The sequence below is a fragment of the Mus caroli genome, chromosome 7, assembly GCF_900094665.2.
Source record: "Mus caroli chromosome 7, CAROLI_EIJ_v1.1, whole genome shotgun sequence".
Taxonomy (NCBI): Eukaryota; Metazoa; Chordata; class Mammalia; order Rodentia; family Muridae; genus Mus; species Mus caroli.
In genome coordinates this window covers 128,106,419-128,132,556 of record NC_034576.1, presented here as the reverse complement: position 1 = coordinate 128,132,556, position 26,138 = coordinate 128,106,419, and the positions used below count along the sequence as shown (strand labels likewise).

The following is a 26,138-nucleotide window of genomic DNA, read 5'->3' as shown; positions in this document are numbered from 1 at the left end:
TAGAAAGATTTGCTCCCCTCATCTGTTTCTTACAGCATGTTATCATCAATTTATTGCCAACAATTTCTAATCTTCAGAGAAGTTGATAAAATTATATGAGGAGAGAAGGAAGGAGACAGAGGATAGATGGATATGAGCCAGCCATCTAGATTCTATAGCAGATATTTTACCCTTTACTATATATTGACCCATTGTAAACATTGATATGATTTTAAGTTTATCATACAGATCTTTAGATAAATTGTCAAGAGCAGGCTCGGTTTCTTAAAGTATTTTATTTCTTTATAAAATAGTATATGTAGCTGGGCAGAGATCATGTGTATAATCACAGTCTTTGAGAGGCTGAGGCAGGAGGAAAAGAGGACCATCCTGGGCTACATGGCAATACATTGCAAAAAAAGTGTGTACACACATGCATGTGGCATTAGATATTCATAATATACAATCCAGGAATATAGAAAAGTAGAGAGGAAACAGTAGTCCATAATCTACCTGCCTCCTCCATCCCACTCTAGAGTAAACTGGGCTGGCATGTTCTTCTGGGGAAAACTTTTTCAGCCTTTCCTCTGCTGTCTGTGCACATGTGAATGTGCCTGTGTGTGTGTGTGTGTGTGTGTGTGTGTGTGTCAAAGGACAACTTGTGGGAGTAGGTTCTATCCTACTATGTGGGTCCCAGGGAGCAAACTTGAACAGGCTTGGTGACAGGTTCCTTTACCCACTGAGCCATCCTACCAGATGTTTTAGGCTTTTTGATAACATAAATGCTGTGGTGCTTTAGAAAATGGTTTTGTATATAACCTTACTTCACAACTCTAGCTGTTTTCTTGGAAAGAATTGGAGATCAGATTTTTTTTTTTTCTGTCTGAAAATTAGCCGTTGGGTTTTTTCTTTGGTAGCTTGTCCATTTTGTTTGTTTTGGGCTCCGGTGCTTGCTGTCCTTTTTCACCTATTGCTTTGTTAACAGGTTGGTCAAAGTTACTCTGTATGGATCTCAGATAAAACTGTACAACATTGAAACAGCTGTGCCATCAGTGTTGAAACCCGACCTCATTGATGTGTAAGTAAATATTAGTGACTGTGCCTTCTTGAGAGACGTTGACCCTACCTCTAGATGAACTGCAGCAACCAAGAGTAGTGGCTGCCACACATAAAGGGAAAGCTCTTTATCTGACCCTACAAAGACAAATTGTTGAGTATGGCATGGTAAATGTAATTAATTGGTTGAACTAAAGAGAGCAGGGATGAGGCTCTACAGGGCAGGCACTGCAGGAAACAGCAGAGAAGGGCTGTGAAGTTGAGAATTAGTGAGCACTAAAGGTACGTGGGAACGGTGTAGAAATACCCGATCCCTGTGTCTCTTACCCTGCACAGGGTTCACGTTCACTGACAGAGTTGGTGGATAGTGGGAAACCCCAAACATCTCACACTCAAAAGCTGCAGCCGACCAGGGGCATGGGACTTATGTGTGCTTTTTCCTCTAATTAACTCCAGTTCTGTTACTACTTGGTAGCATCATGCTGAGGATTTAGTCCCCACGAGATCACGTCTGCATCTGCTTTCCAATGCCAGCTGCTGCTCCAGCTGTGCTTCTTATGCTGCTGACTGAGGGCTGGAAGTTGGGATGCCCGTATCTTCCTCTACAGATTTGGTTAATTTGCTGTAGTGAGTCTCAGAACTTGGCAAGACACAGCTCCGTTTATTAGAAGAGATGAGTAGAGGAAGATCTATGAGGGTTCTCAAGAGCCTCCCTGTCGTTCCTGAGCAGACTCCCTCTGGGACCTGCATGTGTTCTGCAATTGAGAGGCTCCCCAGCTCATATAATCCCCTGGGCTTAGTATGGAAGCCTGACTGATTGCTTAAGTCATCAGGGAATCCTTTAGTCCTTTTACCCCCTCCAGAGGTTGAGTGTGGCTAAAGTCCCAACCCTCCAAGCTCATGGCTGGTTCCTCTGGCAGTTTGGCCTTACCCCCTGGCAATCTAGGGACTTTATAGAAATTGCCTTGCTTAACATATGCTCAGGTGTGTTGGAAAGGGTTGTTAAAAGTAACAAAAAAAGACTTGGACTATTCTAAAGCTATATCTGGAACTGAGGGCAAAGACCAAATGTTTTCAAGCAAAAGATGTCCTTATTTGAGGGAACATGGTAAGGACCATGGGAGCTATACTCCAGCAATTGGTCCAAACCCAAACCTGACATTTTCCTTTAGAATTTTAAGTTTGGTAGGAAGGCACAGGGCCCAGATGTTTGTGTATTAAATTAGAATCTCAGGTTACTTTGACACTTGACTCAAGATTCTCATGTAGAGTATGTAGATTGGGGAAGTACATGGAAGGGTTAGCATCTGGAGACTGGAAATAAAACCTTATCCTGTTAGACTGCCCAAAAGATTTGTTCAGGTCTAGAGCAGAGACTGATAAACCATGACAACCGAACCAACCCCCCCCCCCCCATACACACATACACTTATCTCCACCCCTATCTTAAAAGTAGTGAGAAGAAGAGGATCAGTAAAGACCCTTTTCCCTATCCTGGCTGAGGCAACAGTTAATGGAGTAGAAGAGGTATTCCAGTGAGTAGACAGAAGAAACAGACTTCTTCATAGAGACTGAAAAGAAGAAAGAGAAGAATGGGCTGGGACAATAAAAATATGATGCTTAGCACCCAGCTACTTCAGGGTATCCTTTGTGTAAAGATGAAGTTGGAGGAAACTCATGTCTTTTGAAACTTCCCTCTGGGAAACTTGACTGCCAACTCTGGTTTTTGCATTTAACAGACAGGTAAGCAGCTATGTTTTAGTTTGGAGATGAGCCTTTAGCTGAGTCTGTTGGAACTGACGGTGAAGCATGTGTAGTTTCAGCATGTTCCATTAGAACACAGCCATGGACATTCATTTACACTTTTTATACCACAGCCACAGCTAACTAGCACCAGCTCAGAGTGTGTGGTCTGCAAAGCCTAAATCTTTAAAAAAAAAAAAACAACAAAACTTTGGTCTTTATAGAAAAAGTGTGGCTAGACAGTGGTGTCACACACCTTTAATACCAGCATTCAGAAGACAAAGGCAGGAAAATCTCTGTGCGTTCAAAGCCAGCCTGATCTATAGAGTGAGTTCCAAACCCTGTCTTAAAAAAACCAACCACCAAAAAAAAAAAAAAAAACCAAAAAACAAACAGAAACGGAAAACAAAACAAAAACCTTAAAAACCAAAAAGGAAAGAAAAATGTTATTTGCTTCAGCTGAAAATTAAATAAATAGAAGAAAGAGACTTAATTACTATAGTCTTATATTTAAAACATGTTACTTTCCTCTTTGAGAACTAGAGAAATCTGTGTGGCAACTCCTAAGCAAGATGCCAGTTGGCTCTTGATCAGGATAGCTTGCACAGGCAGGATTGCAGGAGGGTTGCTTTGGAGCTCTCTGGTGTGTGCACTGCAGTGATTGAAATACTTAGGTTCCAGCCTCTGGCCTTGGCCTTGCTGGGTTTCTCAGTTTGGTTCTTAGACTTATAAAAGTAAAAGATAGACTGCTCAATGGATTCTGAATATGAAAAAGAAACTGGCTTCCTGTTAAGACTTTCTAGATTTTCCTGCTTTGTGCTACTTAGTTCCTTTTTTTCTTAACAAAAAGTTACAGATTTTGAAAGTCTGTAAAATATAGTTTAAAAAGAGAAAACAAAACAAAGAAACTGTAGAATAGAATAAAATACCTTCATTTCCCTGGAGTTATGATTTTGGTTCTTGGGATTTTTTTTCCCTTTGTGTTTGCATACTTAGGTCCCTTTTTGTTTGTTTTTGTTAAGCAAGTTGATACATTGTAGATCAGGTGTGTTACTTCAGGTATCTCCTAGGAACAGGGCTACTTTATAGAAATATATTACCATTATAATCACTTAAAGAGCTGCAAGCTAATATCTAATTTACACACATAGCTGAAGGTTTGATCATGATCCAATATTAAGTCAGTCTCCTGTAATCTATAGTAGTCCCTAGTTATATATGATTTGTGAGTGAGTAGAGGTGTGTCAGAAAGAAAGAGGCAGACAGATATCATGGAGCCCAGGCCTTAGTTTACTGTTTAAAGAATATTCTACAGTCCAGATTTAACAAGGTTTCAGCCTTAGGCTAAGTGTTTGTAATAAGATGGCTGCATTTTATGTCTTTCATCTTACATCATGTCAGTAAGCACTTGGATCATTGTTGATGCTGTTTAATTTGAAGTGATTTCTGTCTACATCCTAGCTCTGTCCATGGGCAGACTCTCTAGAAACTGGCTGCCCCTCATATCTAAGACCCGCTGTTTAACATAATAATTTCTCCACTAAAAGGAACCAGAACTCCTTTGGGAAAATGTACTAAGCTTTGGGGCAGGAACTGCTGGAGAATGCTGTAGAGTCAGTAAATGAGGAATGGTTCCTGAATGTGTCTGGGATAGGCAAGAACACAGAGGAGCTGGCTTTAAGGGATTTTTTTTTTTTTTCTGTTTATACTTAGTCAGAAATAAAACAACAGTGATTACACTATTTTGAGTAAAAATCCATATAGTCTTTTTTTTTTTTTTTTTTAAGATTCATCAGTTTGCATTGACAGTATAACAGTGATTGAAAAGGGGTCTTCATGGTACCCATCTGATGGGGAACTCTATATTTAGATCTTGGCAGAGTATCAACTCAGATTGCTTGGTGGTGACTGGAGAAAAGCTGTATGTAGCTGTGCTGGCTAGTGTTTTGAACTAGATAGACTTCTGCCTTGCCTCTGTAAGGCCTGTTTATCATCTTTGATGAGTTGGGAGCTTTTGGAATTGTATATGTTCTGTTTTTTGTTGTTTTTATTTTTATTTTTTATTTTTTTTTTTCTGTTTCTAACTGACCTGGAACAGACTATGTAGATAGACCATGTTGGCATCAAACTCAGATCTGCTTGTTTCTGCCTCCAAGAACTAAGATTAAAGATGTACCTGGCATGTTTTGGGGTCTCATTTGTTTATTTGGCTATTTTCAGTGTTGTTTTTAAACAGGGTTTCACTTTGTAGTTGAGGCTGATTTGGAACCTGGAGTGTTCTCACCTCAGTCTCTGGAGTACAGGGGTCACAAGTGTGCTACCATATAAATGTGTGATCCAGAGAAGCCTTTGCAGAAACTAAACACCTGGACGCTCTGGGTGGACAGATACTTAGAGGGGAAGGTGAGCTTTGAAATCTTCTGTCAAAAATACTGTTACTTACCTAGACCATAGTAAATTTTTAGTTTTTAAACTTAGCATATTTCCCCTTATATTTGTTATCTAAAATAAACTACGTGCCACAGAAAGATTGAGATCTGGGAGATGTTTAGGAACTGCAGTGTGTGTTCATCTCCAGACAGTGTGAACAGGTGACTGATTTCCATGCTGCCACCATGTCTGAGAATGCTCTGCAGAGTGCATGGAGTTCTTGTCTTCCTCCCCTTGGAGGTGGAGACAAGCTCATGCCACCAGACTCACCTGGCTCTCCCGGATCACTGCTTCTTTCCTTCCCGCAGGCACGCTCAGTCACTTGCAGCTCTCCAGGCCTACTCCCACTGGTTGGCACAGTACTGCAGTGAAGCCCATCGACAGAACACACAGCAGTTTGTGACACTCATCTCTACCACAATGGACGCCATCACACCTCTCATCAGCACCAAGGTCTTAAGATAGAAAGCGTTGCACTTTTTACCTAACTCTGACTCTCTCTATAGCCCTCTTACCACGAGACCAAAACGCTATCCTGACTGGGTGGTAACAACTGCATTGCTTCATGTTCTCTCAAGTTTTTTTTTTTTTAATTGCATTTATTTATTTGTTCGTGCATGATTGCCACAGCATGCCTGTGGGAGTCAGAGAAGAACTGGGAGGAGTCGGTTCTCTTTCCTACCATGCTTGTCCTTGAGGTTAAACTTAGTTTCTCAGGTTTGTGGTGGTGAGGACCTTTCCCCTCAGCCATCTTGCCAGCCCTCATATGTCTTTTCAGTTGTAGTCCACATATGCTCAAGTAGGACTTTGGGTTTTCCTCATAGTGACAGTACCGACTCAGTTCTATTGACTAAAAAGTTTTGCTGCTGTTTGATCTCATTCCTTGAAACAGCATTGCTTACAGTCAAGACTGGTGGCAATCCTTTTAGACATGTTTCTGTGATTTTATAGACCGTTTGTAGATAGCTGGAGGCACTGTTTGCTTTGTTCTCTCTTCAGTACACAGAGCAACTTGAGGTTTCATAGCGCCCAGTGTCGTCTCCTGATGGGGATGTGATTTACTCTTCGCTGATAGGAAGGGGCCCCTTTGTCTACGCATCTGCAGATGCTAGAGATCCTAGAGTGGTTGCCAAGTGAAATTGCTAAGTAAATGTTACAGCTGTATAAAGTGGACAGAACCTAGGAGTCCTCTAACCTAGCAAGACTGCTAACTTGCATGGCGCATGCTTTCGGGTGCTCTTGCTGTCCTTGCACACACAGGCAATGGGTTCCAATGGGCCCTGTGTTGACTTTCATAAACCTGTTGTATTTATAATGGTGATTTCTAAAAGTTCTTATGCCCTTAAGGAGCATGTTCCATAATTTCCCTAGCTCTTGCTCCACTGTAAGGTTAATTCCACTGTGGGAAGTGAACTGGGAATTTAGCTCACTTTAGTAGGGTGCTTTCCTCATATGTACGAAGCCTTGCATAAAATCCTGGTTTGGTGGTGCACACCTGAAATGCCAACATTCAGGAAAAGAAGTAGAACCAGGCCATTTGACTACATAGTAAGCCCAAGGCATCAGACTGCATGAGACCTTGTGTTTCAATTCATAGATATTTCCAAATAGACACATTTTAAGAATATAGCTTTATTCTGTTATGTAATTTCCTTAGAATAAGTAGAGACTATGGTGTTAAAGGTTAGAAATAGTTGGTGATTCTAGGAAATTACCATGATACATCCTTTATAAATAATTCTGCAGACCTTGACTCTTTGGTGTGATGGTTGTCTTCAGTCTTACCCATGTTTGGTCCAGACTCTAAAAAACTTTTTTGGATGCAGGCATGGCTATTGGGGGGGGGGGGGGGGGGGGAGAGTTAGTTAGTTAGTTTAATACAGGCAAGGCCAAGACCAGTTTCCAACCACTCCTTTCCAAGAACTTTTATGGTTTGGAAATTGCCAGTGATTTGAACCAAGGATTTTTTTAGGCACGTTGAGGTGACAGGAATAGGAGAGACTAGGAGACAGTGAGATTCAATGCAGAAAGGAAGGGCTGAGTGAGACCCTGACTTCATGACTGCTGCTGTGTTTAAAGGAAAGACTTGGACAGCATACAGTGAAGGCGCTGTATAATAGAACAGATATGTGCAAGTTGAGGGGTGACTGGGAAGAAGGAAAAGAATGATGCAGACATAAGGCAGCAGCTAGAGGTGTAAGCTAGACAACAGTAATTTTGTTTGAGAGTCATCTTAGGAGACACTGCAGACCCATTCCTCAGTGAATGGTATAGTTTAGCAGTCATTAGCTGTCGCCAACTGAGGGGACGCTCCTTTAGCAGTCAAGCAGAAGATGAAGTAAGCCAACATGTCACATATCTTCTGTTTCTAGGTCCAAGACAAGTTGCTGCTGTCTGCGTGCCACCTACTGGTCTCACTAGCCACCACCGTGCGGCCTGTCTTTCTGATCAGTATCCCTGCAGTGCAGAAGGTGTTCAACAGCATCATTGATGCCTCTGCCCAGCGTCTAACAGATAAGGTGGGACACATCCCAGTTAGCATTCTTGGAGCTCTGGCTGAAGATCTGGGGAAGTGGCGGCAGAGGAGGCTGATTCTGATTTTACATTCTGAGTTGAAAGCCACTTCAACTGCACAGACTTGCTTCTGTGAGGTAGCATTGGCACAACTTACTGGTTTCTCTGACTCACGGCCAAAATCCTGATTCAGATGGGAAAACTTCCCTGTGCTCTCATTGGTTCAGGCCAGTCTGGCTTATATTCTCACACACTTTTGTTCTGGGGTTGAGAAACTATTTGGGAGGCTCAGGGTAGTTCGGAGCAGGAAGTGGAAGAGGTGTGTGGGTTTACAGACAGGTTCTTCAGAAGACCTGAATGTGAGTGAGAGAGTGTTCTTATGAGCCTGGTCTTAGTGCTTTTTTGTGGGTCAGAGGGCAGCATCAAAGGCCATACCATAATCAATATCTACTGAGATATCTCCCTCCGTGAGGCTTCGAATGCCAGATTGAGCAAGGTGAACACCAGCTAGGCTTCTTGGGGCTGACCCTGTACATTGAGACCCAGATGTGGGGTTACTTCTGTGTTTCTTTTTCCTGCCTGGGTGCCTTTAGGTAGAGCATAACCAGGCTGTAAGACAGACACCTGGGATCTGAAGCAGAGTGTACAGGGCACTAAATGTGTGTCTATTGGTTACCAGCTTTCACTTCCTTTTGACCTTTGATGGATGCCTTTGGGTTCCTTCTAGGCGCAGGTGTTGGTTTGCCGTGCACTTTCTAATACCTTGCTCCTTCCATGGCCAAATCTTCCTGAGAGTGAGCAGCAGTGGCCCCTGCGCTCGATCAACCATGCCAGCCTCATCTCTGCACTCTCCCGGGACTACCACAGCCTGAAGCCCAGTGCTACTGCCCCCCAGAGAAAGGTGCCACTTGATGACAGTAAGTCGCTTCTGTGTAGACATTTGCACCTGAAGCCCTTGAAATGACTTCCTTTGCTTCACAGAAAAGGCTCAGATAGTAAGATGCTTATTAATTCGGTTAGTACATCTGCTGGACATACTTCCTGAGTGCTTTCCCCTGTCTGCTAGCTAAGTGTTGGAAACCTAAAGAAACCCTCTGTGGACTGTGTGCTGCCTCCATCTATAAGCCCTAGGGTGACTGTGAACCTATTTCAGATTCTTGTGTGAACTGTCTTCTGAGTGACCTTAACCTTTTCCAAATAAAAACATTTCAGAGGTTTTAGAAGAACACGAGCCTTCATATATAATACTGGGGTATGAGGAAGAAAATGAGACAACTCTAATTCATGGAAAGAAGGATCAAGTTTCTCTGAAAATAACAAATATAAAATATTTTAAAAAATAGAATACATCTTTTCACATTAGGAATAATGAAACACTATTAGATGGTGTTGCTTTAGAAGAATGCCAACATGGATGCTTTGTGAAATCTCACAGGTGGTAATAAAGAGTGTTCTTTTTGTTAGTGTGAGTGAGGTAGGTCTAACTGCATCTCAGGCTAGCTTAGAATGCAGATAGTCACTTGTCATCTTTCTGGCTCACCTTTTCTTCATGGTAGCCTGCTGTAATCACCATTTTTCTTTGTTTTTTTTTGAGATGATTTTTCTAGAATTCATCACATAGACTACGTTAGCTGACTAGTGGCAGAGAAGGTGGTGGAGGTAGAAGTCAGAATGGCTAAGTCTGAGGCTCTGTATCACTTCTCATTGTCTCTTGCTTTCTGAGAATAAGGTCTTTAATGTTTTGGTTGTTGTTTTTATTGTTATTACTATTATTATTGCTATTATATTATCTGAGGTAGATAGACTGTACAGCTCAGACTGTCCTGGAAATTTTGATATTCCTGCCTCTGCCTCCAAGTGCTGAGTGTACAGGCATGTCCTACCTGCCTGGCTTTCATGGTTTGTAATATACTATCTGTGGGTAGGCCACAGTCACACATTTAACAGTGCTTTCAGTTTACTTTATGTTTTGGTAAATAAACATTGATCCTTAAATTTTTCCTTGAGTGTCAAACAGATCTGATTTTTGTCTCTGTACTCCATTGTGTTTTAGCCCCAATACCTTGTCCTTTATGTCTGGTACCCTGTCCTTCATGGGCTCCTAGCCTTATCACTGTCTCTGAGCGTGCACAAGTTTGTGCTTGCTTCTTATCAGTGGTGTAGTGCCTTTTGTTTGTTGTTATGCCTCCCTGTGAGCAGTCTTCAGTGATCCAGCCTGTGGTGAGTCACTGCCTTCCATCCATTGTCCGTGAGGGGTTATTATCTGGCCACTGTTTCAGATGAAGAAAGCAGAGCTCAGCAGTTAGTAACACTAGAGGAACAGAGCTAACTTTGCACATCTACTCAGCATGCCTTCTTTCTGTCACACCCTCCTCTGATTGAAGCTTTAGCCCACATAGGAACCAATGGACTCTGTGAGGTTCAAGACAGCGCACAAAGCATACTGGAGGTTCGAGAGTGGCTCTCTCAGCTTCAATCTGGACTAGCCTATGGAGTTCATCAAGGCTGAGCCTACTAGGCTTGAACTGAGTCAGGCAGCCTCCACTCATGTAGGAGAATGATGACAGCTTTCTCTTCCTATGTCAGGTGCCCTGCTAAACTTTGCCCCTGACCATCATAAGAACGTAATAAAGTTGGGTCTCTTGGGCCTGACTTGGATCCTACCCAAGGTATAAGCTGGTTCCTGACCCTCTGCTGCTCACTTCTGATTTTGGCTAGTCACTGCCAACATTCTCTGTGCAGTGTAGAATCATGCTGTGAACTCATATATCAGTATATTGCTGTAGTTAAATATGTTGCCACTAATAAAAAATAAGTATGTATACATTATCAGACTATAGGCCTGATAAGCCAAAGATTGATAAAGCAAATTTTCCTAAAGCCATCACTATAACATTGCATGGTAGGCTGTGTCTGTGTGGTTAGCAGGGTGGGTGCTGTCTGTGGCTGAAGGGAGAAGAGTCCCTTGTGTTAATTGCCTGATCATTTGTTTCTTCAGTCTTCTTATCAGCTTATAGGGTATTTGGTTGGCTAGTTGGTGTTTTATGGAGAAGCAGGTGTGTGTGTGTGTGTGTGTGTGTGTGTGTGTGATTGTCTCCTGACAAGCCTAAGCTGGCCTCAAACTCAGCTCTGCAGTTTGAACTTCTACTCCTGTCTCCTGAGTGATGGAATTAAAAGGTACACCATACCCAGTTTTTGTGTGATTCTGAGTATTGAACCCAGGGCCTTGTGCTTGTTAGGCAAGAACTTGAGCTATATCCCCAGCCTATCATCTATTTGATTTATTGTTAGAGGTAGAGGGGGAGAAGGCATAAGTCTAAGTGTGCAGACAAGAGGACAACTGAAGTCTTGAAGGTTAAAAGGAAGAGGAGAGAGATAGGACTTGGTGCCTATAGGGTCATATAATGAAAGAGATAAGTTCTACTTGTTAGTAAGACTTCCCTTTTGCCTTCCTGGACTCTCCTCTGCAAGATTCTTCCCTCCCTTGTGTATGTTCCCTCTAATTATACCGTATCTCAGACAACACATAACTGCAGCTTCATCTTGACTTACAGCCAAAGTGATTATTCACCAGACACTTAGTGTCTTGGAAGATATCGTGGAGAATATTTCTGGGGAATCCACCAAGTCTCGACAGATCTGCTACCAGTCACTGCAGGAATCTGTTCAGGTCTCCCTGGCCCTCTTTCCAGCTTTTATCCATCAGTCAGGTAAGAATTGGCTCAGAGGCCTGCCTTATGGATGATGATGTTCACAAGGGCCTGCTTAGATCTATAGAGCAGCTGGCCTGGGCTGTGCTCAGTGAGGCCATACACACTGACAGAGGCAAAGCTATGACATCTTTGGAAAGTCTGGAGAGATGAGCAGAGCCCTTGGTGTCTGCCTGGTGCCTGCCCTGTGACATGGAGTTGCTTGCAGGCTCCTGCTTAGTTTTCCTTTGTAAATTAAGGTGGGTGGGTGAGAGAGTAGGCGCCATAACAGACAGGAAGGAGAGGAAAGAGGAACGGTGGGTGCTGCTTCCTTAGCACCTGGCTGATGTAAACCACTTTCAGTGCTGCTGTCACCCTAGACAGGCCTGGCTCTCCTGCAAGCAGTCACAGTAGACTTGTTGGTCTTAGGCAGCAGAGCCTTTATAGCTTAGATGCACTGATTTCATCTTGTAAGCACTTTGTATATGTAAGAATCAAAATGTCCCATGCAACTGACATTGTGACCTGGATATGGAACCACACTAGCCAGAATCAATAAGTCCATTTGGTGGCCCAGGGCAGTGTGACCTGAGCACTCTGTCATTATCTACTTTTATCCACTTAACCTTGACCTACTACAGCGATGATTGGTCTTAGAGGGAAATGCCGAGGTACTCAGGTGTTGACCCAGTTGGATAATTTCTTGGATGTGAGCATAAAGTGGTTCATTTTCACCAAGAGTGCTGACCATGCTGGATGCAGGACAGTGTGCTGGGCTTCATGCTGAGACAACTCCATTTCCTACTGTGAGCAATCAGGCAGCTGTTCCCAGGACCAAAGCCATGTTCTCAGCAGGCCCTTAATCATCTTCCACTTTCTGTCATTGGCTCTGATGGTGCTGGGGACATTTCTTCCAGTAGGAGAGATTAGAGAGAGATGACAGTGCAGATTGCAAAGGAAAACTGATGAAGCCGGGGCTGTCTTGGGTCCCTGTGCACATGGTGTTGACTGTTGGCCTCCTCCGTGCTTCGTTTAGATGTGACTGACGAGATGCTGAGCTTCTTCCTCACCTTGTTCCGAGGCCTTCGAGTACAGATGGGCGTGCCGTTCACAGAGCAGATCATACAGACTTTCCTCAACATGTTTACCAGGTACCACACACTCACTGCCCAGGGCTTCAGAGGCAGGGGACATGTCTGCTACAAAATGCAGGGCTTCCTGCTCCTCTCCCTCGCTTGCTGTAAGCATTGCTTGTCATGCTGGTTCTTAAAGAATCACTATGAGTTATTCTGCGGCTTTCTCTTGCCTGCAGAGAACAGTTGGCTGAGAGCATCCTCCATGAAGGCAGCACTGGCTGCCGGGTGGTGGAGAAGTTCCTGAAGATCCTACAAGTGGTGGTTCAGGAGCCTGGCCAGGTGTTCAAGCCCTTCCTCCCCAGCATTATCGCGCTGTGCATGGAGCAAGTGTACCCCATCATTGCCGAGGTATGTAGGACCCAGGAGGACCCAGTGGTGCCTCCTGACTGGGAGGAAGGGAAAGTGTCTTGTGTTTTAAATCTCATTTATGAGTTCTCTCAATACTCTTTTAGTTTTGGGGGTCCTTCCTCCCCCGAGAAATGGGTACATCATGCACACACATACATGAAAAATTAATAATAAAAATTATTTCTGGATACTTAGGGCTTTTAAATGCTCATAACTCATAGCTAGAGAGATGGCTCAGCATTCAGTACATACTGCTCTTTCGGGGGACCTCTCTTCCTCTCCCTCCCACCCCCCAAGAATGCTCTCCATTTGATAGTCTTGTTAAAGGCAGGTTCTTAGCAATAATTCAGATAGAGCTTTTAGTGGTCTGGAAAAATGAAAGGACAGGCACTGACTGTAGCAAGAGCAGAGTAAGTATAGATACAGATTGGATGTTACAACAGTAGTTGACAGATGGGAGCTGATCTTATAGCTTTCTCCATGACCAAAGTCCAGAGCTCTGGGTTCTGAGACACACATGGCTGTGCAGCTGACAGTCACAGAATTCTACAGCAGTGTTGGGAATGATGTAGCTTATGTGCTTGCTGGTAACTTGAACATTTGGGCGTGAGTTAGGAAATCGTGCTTCAGTGACGCCCTGCTCTCTCAGAATCCTGATGCTGGCTGCAGGAAAAGGAGCCGTGCACACGGGCAGCAATTAGCACAGCATGTTGCCTCCACTGGGAGACCTTTAGGTTTCTCGGATTCCTAAGTGCTCTCCAGACTTGCTTCTCTTGGGTAACAGTGCTGCTTTTAGGGCATCTTACTGTCATTAGCCTCTCAGGTTGCATAAAGGTTAGCTAGCTCACTGTTTTCATCCCAGAAGAGGGACGGACATAACCTGAAGGATAGGGCCAATCAAACTGGCTGTATTCTGAATAGAAAATCCATATTTTCATTGTCTTTGCATGTTGTAGCCCTTCTTCCTAGTGTTTAAAGCTGAGATACTTGTTAGAAGGAGCCTCCTGGTACTCATCCTAATGTCTCAAGTGTAGGCCCGTCTCTCTAAGCACTCCTGGTGAACTGCCCCCTCAATGGCTCAGGGCCTTCTGCACGGGAAGTGGCAGAAGTGTATGAGTACTGGCTACTGTCTGGCGCCTCTTAGGCTTCTGTGGTGGCTTCCAAGCTGCATGGAGGGAAGATGCAGTGTTGTGTGGGTTTCTCTGCAGCGCCCATCCCCTGATGTCAAGGCTGAGCTGTTTGAGCTCCTCTTTCGAACGCTCCATCACAACTGGCGGTACTTCTTCAAGTCCACTGTCCTAGCTAGCGTGCAGAGGGGCGTCGGTGAGGAGCAGATGGAGAATGAACCCCAGTTCAGTGCCATCATGCAGGTAAGGTGGAGTGCTTACTTGTGAAGCTGCAATGTGCCCTGAGAATATGGGGACCTTGTTCCTGGGCGCCACCTGCGTTCTTAGCCCATGTCCCCTGGGTTCTTTTTGAGCATGTGGCCCCCTTCTTTGAACCTGGCCCTACAGCAAGTTTAGTTTGGCAGGGTCACACTGAGCTCTGACCCTGTTAGTATTTAAGTTAGTTTCTTGGTGCTTCAGTCTCTTCATCTGTGAAGTGGAGTTAGTACTGCTAGTTCCTAGGTGCATTGTGAGATAAATGAGAATGCCACCAAGTACACGGCATGGGCAGATGTGTGCGACATGCCCGTTGCCTTCCTTTAACAGCATGTAAGGAGGAGCCTTTGATGGGCGTGGTGACACATGTAGTTCCAGTCCACGTGGACTGCAGAGTGAGGCACTGTCTGACCAGAGAGAGGCGGTGTGTGTGTGTGTGTGTGTGTGTGTGTGTGTGTGTGTACACCAGCCATCTGCCTGAGAGCTATGTGGTTCTTCCTTATAGGACACTGACCAGCTAGGAGTCTCTGGAGAGCCCAGGAATCTGCATTTGGAAGGGGCATTCTGGCTCCTACCGTGCTGCCCCATTCAGGGCTTGGGTTTGGTGTATTCTAGTGTTGGCAGATTTCTTTGACTGAGCTATGGTCTCTTATGTGAGGCTTAAAAAAGTCACGTTGAACAGAGTTTCATAGTTTGGCAGTTTCTTACAATGTTACATATATGGCTGAATGTATGCTCTAGCAGTCTAAGGTAAATGACAACGTGTGTTTACACAGCCCGTTCAGATGCTTGCCTCTGTTCTCATGATTGCCCTCGGCTGGAAACAGTCCACATATTCACTGGCTCTGAATGGGTGAACCCACTGGCCCAGGTGGGCCATTCCTTAGAAATAAGGAATACAGTGGAGATGAACATATGTTGTGCTAGATGGAAAAAAGACAGACCCAAAGGCTTTGCCCCAGCCCAGCTTCAGTAACCCTGACTTGACGAGATAAATCCCATTACTATAGCAGCAACGGCAAGATTCCTTGCACAGCCAACAGCCCTGGGGTAGAGTAGCCACTCTATAGAGGAAGGATTCATGTAGGCTGCTAGCTCCTCTTGTCTCTGATCAGTTAAATTGGATCGAGGAATTTTGTGTGTTTTGTGGATTGAGGAATTATGTCTTACAATTTTCTTTTGAGCTAGTAACTTTCACTCCTAGACATTTTACTCTAAGGTAGTTTACACATATGTTCAACCTAAAGCAGATGGAATGATTGAGAAGGAACCTCTGAGGACTTGTAGCCTGTGAGGCATGGGCACTAAGGAGCAGGAGAGTCTCTGCAGGGATTGTCTAGGTAGGCAGGTGGGCCATGCTGTCTGCTCAGATTGCTCAAGGATTTGGCTATTAGTATGGGTGTCTTACTTCAAAGATGGGTTCTTGAAAAGATTTTAGAGCAGGGGTTCTCAACCTCCCTGATGCTGTGACCGTTTAATACAGTTCCTCATGTTGTGGTGATCTCTAAACATAAAATTATTTTTGTTGCTTCTTCATAACTATAATTTTGCTACTGTTATGAATTATAATATAAATATCTGATATGAGACCCCTGTGGAGGTTGTGACCTACAGGTTGAGAACTACTATTGTAAAGTTTCCCCTTAAAAGGTGTAAATGAGACTGAAATGGGTCCATGGGAAGACTTGGGTGCTGAGACACTAGAGATGTGATGCAGAGGTCTGCCCTAACACACAGAATTGAGGCAGCTGACTCGCCCTAGCCTTCCCGTGTGCTGCATAGAGGTCCTGGAGGGACTGTGTCTGAGGAAGCTTAAATGCTGCTTATTAAATAGTGTTTCATTCCTCAGGCTTTTGGACAGTCCTTTCTTCAGCCCGACATCCACCTGTTCAAACAAAATCTCTTCTACTTGGAGACTCTGAACACGAAGCAGAAACTATACCACAAAGTAAGTGCCTTCCTTTCCTGGAAGGATCCCTCCTCGAGTAGGAATTGTGAGCCAAGTCTGAGTCCCTTGAGTCTGCGGGGAGTTCTTTGGGGACCACATTAAGCCTGGGTGGCCCCAGGGACCTGAGTGAGCCTGCTGCCCCATGTGCCTGCTCCTCTGCTTGCAGAAGATCTTCCGGACCACCATGCTGTTCCAGTTCGTGAATGTGCTGCTCCAGGTCCTGGTTCATAAGTCTCATGACCTTCTGCAGGAGGAGATCGGCATTGCCATTTACAACATGGCTTCTGTCGACTTTGATGGCTTCTTTGCAGCCTTTCTTCCAGAGTTCCTGACTAGCTGTGATGGTGTGGATGCCAATCAGAAAAACGTTCTGGGGCGGAATTTCAAGATGGATCGGGTGAGGAGAAAAAAACCAGGCTACGGGGAACACGCGTGTGAGCTCTTGAGCTTGCTGCCATTTAGTGAGAGGCCCATCTGGGTCTGGGCGTGGTTATCCCTAATAGTAGGTTGTCATCAATACCTCAGAAACTTGCTGCTGGGGTTGGGTGTGGAGGGTGCACTCTTTCTTCCTCAGGGACTTGACTTCTGTGGCTAACGTGTTCTCTGTCTCAGCCACTGAGGCCCCAGGCCCTAGCCTCAGCAGGCCGCACGTTGTCAAGACTTTTGTTCATCTCACCCTCTCAACATGCATCTCTTAATGGTCTAGAAGATACCACGCTGCCCCTCTGTGCTTTCAGGCAGGCTAAAAGATTGATGTAACTTTGGGCCCGCAAGGTGGTCCTGTTGCTTGGCTGCCCTGGACTTTCTGTAGCTCTTCACAGCCCAGCACTGGCACAGCTCAACTTGGTTAAAGGAGCCTCATAACATTGACCCTCTGTGCATAAACACTGATTCCCCCCAGGGTGAGGCCACTCGGGCTGCACTTGGAGTCACCGATGCCCCATGCTGTCAGGCTGTGTATCTGCTCTTTCTGTGTTATGTGGCCATAGCTCTTCCTGCTGCTCTGTGTGTATTAGGCCTTCTTTTGAACAAGGTCTTTGAGAAGTTTTTTTTGGACAAGTACTGCTCCCCTTGTCCCCTTCTGCGGGCGTTGAGAATGTGCTCGCTGCTGGGTCTCTTGGTGCTCTTTATTTCCATGCTGGAGCACTGTTCTAAGCTCAGGTTTCTGGCCTCTCTCCCCCCTCATTTGGCAAGTGTTCTTTTGTGTCTTAGAATTGTCTTTTCTTTGGGAGTCTGTCTTGTTCTCTCTCTTCAGCCACTTTAGTTGTGTTTTCTTGGTTTCCTGGAGACCAACTCCTAATATCTCATGGTTGTTTTGCAGTGCCATCAGTATTGGTCAGTGTCTTGGTTAATACATTGGGTTCTAAATCTGGTCACTCCTAGGATTGAAAATGGAGAGGCGTGCTTGGCTCCACCGAGGGAGTTCAGGTTTGGTGTTTGGGAGCTGCTGACTGAAAACATGCTGCTTGGTCAGTTTTGGCTTGGTTTGGTTTGATTATTCTGAGATGAGGTCGCTTTGTAGCCTTTACTGAACTTGGTTTGTGATCTTTCTTCCCTCTGCCTCTTATATGCACGTGCTACCCATCCCTTTTCTGTCCTCCCCCCACTCCCCCCAGGGTCTTTGGCCTGAAACTTACCATATAGACCAGGTTGGCCTCAAGTTTGTAGAGATTCTTCTGCCTCTGCCTCCCAAGTGCTAGGATTAAAGGTGACCAACCAGGCCCTGTGCTATTCCTCAGGATGGACAGGATCACTTCCCTTGAGGTCTGGCATTGAGTCACCTGCTTCCATGCATGCTTTTGTGGAGGCAGGCTGTGTGGTGAATTTTTGGGTCACTGTTCCTAGTACTTCCTGCTCTTGCGACCACCTTCTAAAGAGCAACTCTTCTCCATTTTGTAGATGGCCTAGGCTTAGAAGGGCTCCGGGTAGTGGAACAGGATCCCAGCTGTGTATTCTGGCCGGAGAGCATGCGACATGATCGATCTGAGGGCACTTTGAAAGTTCAACACAGGTGCTGACCAGGCCAGCTAAGGCAAGGCAGGCAGTGTCTGGTGATGGGGACAGGTTTGAGCTGAGTGCAGAAGAAGAAGGTGGGAGACACAGAAGTAGTGTCAGCTGTTTGATGTGGCTGAGGTTTGCACAGGGATCACCTTGGTAGCCAAGGTAGGATGTCAGTTATGTCTGTGACAGTGTGCATAGTGTTGACACTCTTCACATCTGGACCTGCACAACAGGTTCTCCAATGTTTCACACTAAGCAGTGTGGGAATCAGTGGAGCAGTTTCAGCATCTGCGTGCTTTCCCAGTTGCTGCTGCTCCCAGCAGGGCGGCTCTGTGGCTAGGCAGTATGTTCTTCAGCTCAGATGCCATGTGACTTGTAGGCATTTGTGGAACTCATGAGGAAGGACTCAGATGTGAGCCGTCAAAGGCTGGCCTCTGGGAAGGGGAGAACTAGCCGGGCTGCTGGAGCTCTTCCTCCCTTCCTGTCTGACCTGTAAGAGCCTGCGCTACAGGCCGTGGGATCGTCCTGAATTGCTTTCAGCAGGCCTGTGGAGCCCTGAAAAAGAATTTTTGCATGTGCCCCGACCCAAGCAGTGCCTTGCTTGGGACTTGGAATCGTATTAAATATTTGCATAGAGCCAAAAGCACAGGTGTGGGGCAGCTCGGGAGTTTGGCAGATGGGTAGCCTAGGCTATTAGGGTCTGGTGGACCTTCAAGAGCCAGGCTTCAGCTTTCCCCTGCCTTTCAGGACCTACCGTCGTTCACCCAGAATGTGCACAGGCTGGTAAATGATCTCCGTTACTACCGACTCTGCAATGACAGCCTGCCCCCTGGCACCGTGAAGCTCTAGGAGTGCCTGCTTGCCTTCCTGGCTGCTAACTGCCCCAGGGATGTGCCTGCTGCCACCACCACCTACACCACCTGCACCTGTGCCACGGAAGTCTGTGACAAGCCTTGACCACTCTCTGGATTGGTGTGCCCTGAGCAAATGGCCTGCCTCTGCCCTCTCCTGCTGCCTCCAGCACAGCAGGTTTTGGAGTCCGTTTGACACTGGTAGAGTTTCTATACATTTGGAGCAGGCAGAGGGTCCTATGGCCAGGGAGGTACCCAGAGACCCCACAGCGTGGTTCATGCAGATCGTGTGTATCAGTCCTGAGTCAAAATGGCCAAGGACCGCTGACAACAGTGCCACCTTCTCACCATTCCACCTTCCCCCGCTCCTGGCCCAGCCAGCCCAGGAGAAATTCTACATTGGAACTGTTTCTGTCGATCCTCCTGCCCCTCCAATGGCCTTGAAGTCTCTGCTCTTTGTCAGAGATTCACGAAGACTTTTTTTTGTTGTTTTCTCATCATTCCATTGTGATACTAAGGAGCTTAATGACTAAATAAAATGCTTAAGTTGTTGTTATATAAACACTAGTGATGGGGCATCTTTGTACCTGAGCCTCCTTAAGGCCAGTTACCACGGAATCAGCAGGGGAACTCTGTGTGATGCCCGTGTTGTCTTGGGAGAGTGGTGAGAGGAGGCCCAACTGCTGTGGACATGCTACGTTTCCCTCACACTACCTAAAGAAACACGCCCAAGGCTTGGGGAGCTGTTCTCTATGACAGTGACCCCGCGGCAGAGGCAGGAGGTATCATCCCAAGGCTTTCTTGCTGCTGGATTCATATTCCTTTCTCCTAGCTGAGATGTGTGGGACTCTGGGACGTGGGTCACCAGTGACTGGCCTTAGGGAAGGAGAGGGCACGGGCACCCAGGCAGCGGGTGGGTATCAAGGCCCAGGGCCAGACTCATCTAAGTGGCGCAGACCTCAGAGGGTTGGACAGGCAGAGGGGTGACAGAGTCTCTAGGCTGAAAGTACTGTGAAGCTGAGCGAAGATAATGTCAGGGACCAGGCAGCTTTGGTGGGGTCATGAGTTTGAGTCTTGTCACCCCCAACCCCTTACTTACTACACTAGTAAGTAGACATTCTCTAGGACAGCATTCTATGTTGGGGCCTGTCACCTTTGTCACCTGAGACAACCCGGAGCTGGCTTGGTGTCATCCAGAATGGGTGACATCCCTTCTCTCTGGAGCAGTGTGGGTGGGGCTAGGTAGGTTGTGACAGGCAGGGTAGTGTGCTGTGCATTGAGCATGTTTGGGGAGTGTGCTTTGGCCACTGAGTCTGGTTTGACAGTCTCAGTTGCTCTGCTCTGTTCTCCTCTCATGCAAACCATGTGTCCTTCTGAGCCCTCCTCTCTCATCTGTTCCCTGTGTCAGTGGTGCTGGGGTACTCACACTAACAGGAAAAGTTGAAGATGAGGGCGGCCTGTGTCACCAGCATGATGCAGGCAAGTGTGGAGCGAGGGCCTCAAACTGTTGTGTGGGTGAAGGTTTCTCAGACTTTTCCACATGGCGCGTTCCCCACAGGAAGCGGCAACGGAGCCTCCTGACTAGCCCTCGGCATAATGAAGCATCCTTGGTATGGTGGCCTCACCTTTCTGAGCTCCTCAGGGAGGGCGCTCAAAGTGCCCCTCTTCACTGACTGAAGGAGCAGCTGCTCAAGGGCTCTCCCTTTCTTCCTGTCTCTCAGCACTTGGAACTACCTTTAAAAGGCCTTGTTAATTAATTGAGGCCTTTGGAATTGGGGAGGCGTTGATGGATCTAGGAAAGCTAGCTCCAGAATCCACTGCTGGTGCCCATGGGTTGGGAGTTTAGGTAGAGTGGGAACTCTAAAGTCAGTGATTTAAATGACTCACTCTGGAGTGCAGGTCCTCCCTGGAGCGCAGGTCCTCCCTGGGCAGGCATTTTGGAAATTGGTAGGTTTTGTTTTTAAAAATAAGCCTCATTTTTATTTCTCCCGTTTTCAGTATGGAAATAATGTTTGCAGATAAAGGAGAATGGAAATGAGCTTCAAGTCTTTAGCTTTGACCTTTGGTCCTCCTGCCTCAGCCTCCTCCAAGTGCTGGGGTTACAGGTGCACTCCACCATGCCTGCTTTCCAGTGGCCCTTAACACAAATACACCACCAAGCATTCTCTTCTGGTCCCAAAGTTGAAGGAAAGAAATTAAAGCATACTTAACTACCCTTACATCAGGTATCCTTCCAACTGGAGGGCAATCATGCAGGATCTGGCCTCCAGCCCACTGGCTGTCTACCACTCTCTAGCTGTCCTCCAGTAGAGGCCAGAGCTGGATACTGTTGATATCCTTGGAACTTGGGGTAGCAGAGTTCCCATGTTGCAAGGCTATAGCCCACCCACACCGCCTCCTCTCCTTGTGCACTGTGATGGGGTTGAGGCCTGATCTCTGGGTGACCTTACTTCCATCCTCTGAAGGACAAGTGACTCAACCCGTGAAGCAAGCTATGCTCAGCTCAGCATCAGTGTCCCCAAAGGTTCCAAACCCCTTACCCGGGACACTAGCCCAGGGGTCTGCCTCTTGTAGATGGTAGCTTCTGAGGAGTCCCTGCCTGTGGATCTGAGCACTTACAGAAGAGGAAACAAGCTTGGGAAGGGGAATGATGTGCCCAAGGGCATACAGACAGTCACTAGCTAAGCTTGAGTCATTCTGGACGTCAGTCTTGCTGTGCCAGCATTGGTTCGTTTCCTCTGCTCCATCGGGGAAGCCAGGACCCTTCTCAGTCTCAGGGCCTGAGATGTTCATCTGCTGTCTCCAGTCATTTATAGATATCATCTTTGGTGATTGAAAAGGCTGGGGCGTGCTGAGATGTGACTACTCCTCTGTCCTTTCCTTGTCTTGGCTGGAGTACCACTGGCTAATGACTATCCAGGGTTCTCCTGGCAACACTGCAGGGATTCTAGGGCTAGGCCTGGCTGGAGAAAGAAGAGGAAGCAGAAGCCCTTTGGGCTCCAGTTTGGCCACATTTGGTTTCGTGCTGTTCTTGCTGGGCTTCATCCTCGAGTCATGGAGCTAGAGTGCACATGCTGCTAACTGCTTCCCGGTGCCTGGGAGGGCTCGGAGTCAGCTATTCCTGCTGCTTGCTCTGGTGACTTGGAGAATGGATTGCAAGTGGCCCAGGCAGACTGTCCTTTGGAGAGGACTTGGCACAGTGTAGGGTCCCTGGGCCTCGTCTGCAGTTGAGCTGGGTTTCCCTTTTGAAATCAGCTGTGGGCATCTGACCTTGCATTTCCTGAGACTCTGAGCAGTGTTAGATCAAGAATGAGGTAGTCATGGGCAGAGGCAAGACGAGGCCCCTGGCCTCAGGTAGGAATGATCACAGGAAGTACCCTACCATTGAGACACACCCCCAACTCAGACTTCATAAGATACAGTAGACAGCCACACTGATGTATGCTCACTAATGGCCACATGAAGATGTCTGGGTCCCCGGAGTTCCTCAGCTGGAGCTCTGCACAAGCAAGGTGGAGCAGGCACGGCTTCTTGGCACCATGCTCTCTCTCTCAGTTCCAGGCCCCTGCCTCTGGGGATGGTGAGGCACTTGGGAACTTGGAGACACACACAGGAGGCCTGATCACAAGTCAGCCTCCAGCAGATATGGGTTCGAGTATATGCACGGTAGTTTTCCAGGCCCTCAGCTCTGGAGAACATGGCGCCAGTGTTCCACTCCATCCAGAGTCATTCCAAGTACGAGTGGTAACTGCCCAGCTGTGCCACTGCGTAAACACAACCGCAGCCTTCAGGCAAGTCACGTAGGCCTAGTTCTCAGATGTACGGTGGAGTCAGGACAGCACCTCTGAGTGAGGTGACAGGTGTGTTTCCTGGCTGTCATCATTGCTCACTCCTGAAAACTGTATGTAGCTGGCTTTGCTACAAGCTCAGGGGTATCTAACCCACAGCCAGTGGCCCTGCATCAGTCAAGGTGACCACAAGATTCAGGAGACACTTGATCTTTTTATTGTTGTCTTAATGTGCTGGTAGTGTTTTACTTTTTTGAGTTGGGGTTTGAGATATCTTAAACTGTCTTCAAACTGTGTAGTCAAGGATGACCTTGAACTTCGGATTCTCTAGCCTATACCTCCCGAGTGCTGGGATTGTGAGTGCGCACCCACACACCTACCTGCTTTATTCAATGCTAGAAATTGAACCCAGCGCTTCATGCATGCGAGGCAAGCACTTTATCAACTGAGCCGTATTCTCAGCCGATTCTTGGCCTGGAAAAGGCTGGAGTTGGCTTGAGTGAGGTGTTTTTGACCCTGAGACAGGTCACAAGAGAGAAGCCTGCTTCAGGCTGAACTCCAGACTTATCTCTTGCCTTCCGTTAAGTCTCTCATACATCTAACCAACGTAGCACTTTGGAGAAGATAGTTTCTGTTCAGAGGAAGTGACTCAGAGACCACTGGCTAGAAGCTTACTCAGCCCCATAGCTGAATGCAGCTGACCTGACAGCTAGGCTTCAAAGGAGGACTGGTCACTGTGGCTGTGGGATGAGTGGATATGGGAACTGATGGTCTTAGTGGCCCAGGTCCAGGAGGCCTGGCAAGGGAGCATCATTGAGCAGTACTGAGTGACTGCACCAAGGTGTGAACAGGAATCACCCTCACTTCTTAAGCATTCAGAGACACGGAGTTGCGGGTGTAAATCAGTGATAGAGGATGTGCTGCCCTGTGTTTGACCTCTAGCATCCCAGAGACACCATGTGGGGAGATCAGGAGCAGTGCCGCCCATCCTCCCATCATGCTGTCCTCTACAGGAAACAGGACAAGAGCATGTGGCTGTTGCTAGTGCTGCGTGTTGGTGCCCACAACTGACACACACACACACACGCACGCACGCACACACACCATCTTCTCCGTGCCATGAGAGAGGGTTTGAAGTGGAGATGCAGTGTGCATGTCACCAGCCTCTGAGGACACTGCCTGGACTTCTTTCAGGACAAGACATCAGGAGATCATCCACCCTTGTGAGCAAGAGTTTGGGTTCCCTTGCTGTGGCAGCTGCCTCACCCCTATCTGATGTGAACAATTCAAGGCTGTTTCAGAGGGCCAGTCCTTTGTCACTTGGCTCCGTGTGACTTGAGGATGTGATGACAATAGGATCACAGCATTCACCTCATCACCAACAGGAAGCAGAGCGCAGGATAGGAAGTGGCCAGGGACACTGCACTCCCAAAGACTTCCCCGGTGATGTGCTTCCTCCAGCTCGGCTCCACCAGCTCCACTTTCAGAGATGCCCACGATGGAGCCTGATTCTGTGTAAGGACCAAGCACACTTGTAACAGGTCCCTGTTGTGTAATCTACTTGAGAAGGTACTTGTTTTATGATGCTCCAGAAAAGGGGCTGGAGAGACGGGTCAGCCATTGAAAGCGCTAACTGTCCTTCCAGAGGAGCCACGTGCGATTCTCAGCATTCATAGGGTGGCTCACAACTGTCTGTAACTCAGTTTAGGAGACTTGCTGAAGTACTGCAATGTCACAGCTCCCTAGCAGTGAGAGCTAGACTGCAGCCACTCTATTCTTCTCCTCGCCCACCCACAGCCCTCACGCCCGCCCGTGCTCTCACTTGGTCTTTGACATTTGCTGTCCCCTCCTTTCCGGGCCTCCGGTGGCTCACCTCCTTGCTTTCCCTCTTCCTTAAGGTCTGAGTGCAAGTCGACATAGACAGCCCCTGTGCTTCAACATGCACAGCTTTGGGCTTAATCTGACCAGGGCAGTGGAGAGTAAAGAGACAACAGATGACACACGCACAGAAAAGCTGGGATCCAGTGGGCCAGGTGGAGCCACAGTAGCAGCTGCCTGGAAATTCAATGGGGTTAACTACTCTTGGTCAGGAGTCTCTGGTGGGACGGTCATCCTGGAGGAGGAAACTGCCTTCGAAGAAGCTGTGAAAAAGTGGGTACCTTCCCTTGTGCACACCGCCAGCATCCCATACTTGGATCAAGAGAAGGCCTGCCATTCTCAAAGGTTTGAGGAATCCTCGGCATGGCTGTGTTCGTGTGTCGTTACACACAAAGGAGAGGCCCGTTTGGCTCATGGTTCAATTCCAGTCCCTGCTTGCTTGCCTTGGTCTGTGGCAGCACAGACTCTTGGGGCAGAAGCATGTGGTAGTGGCGACTGCTTACTTCTTGTTGGCTGGGAAGTGCAAACATAGGAAGAGATTGCGGTCCCAACGTCCCCTCCAGGACATGCATATCCTGACATGATTTCCTCTGCTAGGTATCATTCCTTGGTGGTACCACAGCCTAGGGATCAACTGTTAATACCTCTAGAAGATATTTAAGAGCCAAAGGGAACCAACTCTCGGCACAGGAAGCTCTAAATTGAAAGCTAGCTCCCTCCTGCAAATAGGTTTCCTTCCCAGAATCCATGTTTGACCTTGTTGAAAAGGAGTCTGGAGATGAAGTCATCCTGTAACATGGAGTTTGCTTCCAGTCTAAGGACAGGTGTCTCCCCAGAGAGTCACATGGGGCTGGGGATGAAGCTCAGTTGGTAGAGCATCTGCATGGTTAGGACCAAGACTCCCTAGCTGAAGCCTTATGGGACAGATGCTTCACCTAGGCTGAGGGGTCACCAGAGAGGCCAATTGTAGGTTAGTGTGTGTGCCAGAGCAATAGAGAAGGTGTTAGCACAATGGTTAATAGTGGCTGTGGCCACTTCCTGCAGAGAACTGCATGTGTGAAGTTATAGACTCAGTGAGGGTACATCCTGGGGTAAGGAGTTGCAGTGTGAGGGAACTCCGGAGCACACTGGGGTGAATTTAGCATGGGGGTGGGGTGGTAGTGGTGGTAAGGTTCAAAGACATGCGATAGGGCCAGGAATAGAAATGAGCAGAGTATATCTGGGGTGAGACAATAGGATGTGGTGGGGACTGTGGTTCCAACAAGCAAACAAATCCACAGTATTCATTCACCAGCTGTCACATGTGGCCCCATCAGCCTGTGTGGTAGACATGGCTGTACTATCAGCAAGGACTGGCTGGCTGGGCAGTGGTGGCACATGCCTTTAATCCCAGCA

The 26,138-nt window shown here is 47.0% G+C and overlaps 1 protein-coding gene across 2 annotated transcripts in view; it reads left to right on the top strand.

The window, feature by feature from the left end:
- Window positions 1-19,639, top strand: part of Xpo6 (exportin 6) — a 98,934-nt gene extending 79,295 nt beyond the window's left edge. For both annotated transcript variants that reach the window (XM_021166262.2, XM_021166261.2), the window contains exons 14-24: window positions 965-1,057; window positions 5,517-5,661; window positions 7,581-7,727; window positions 8,450-8,639; window positions 11,277-11,432; window positions 12,448-12,562; window positions 12,724-12,895; window positions 14,104-14,265; window positions 16,127-16,225; window positions 16,392-16,622; window positions 18,974-19,639. In XM_021166262.2, the coding sequence (XP_021021921.1) occupies window positions 965-1,057; window positions 5,517-5,661; window positions 7,581-7,727; window positions 8,450-8,639; window positions 11,277-11,432; window positions 12,448-12,562; window positions 12,724-12,895; window positions 14,104-14,265; window positions 16,127-16,225; window positions 16,392-16,622; window positions 18,974-19,075 (1,612 nt within the window). In that variant the 3' untranslated portion in view covers window positions 19,076-19,639. The remainder of the gene's footprint in view (window positions 1-964; window positions 1,058-5,516; window positions 5,662-7,580; window positions 7,728-8,449; window positions 8,640-11,276; window positions 11,433-12,447; window positions 12,563-12,723; window positions 12,896-14,103; window positions 14,266-16,126; window positions 16,226-16,391; window positions 16,623-18,973) is intronic.
- Window positions 19,640-26,138: the final 6,499 nt, after the last annotated feature.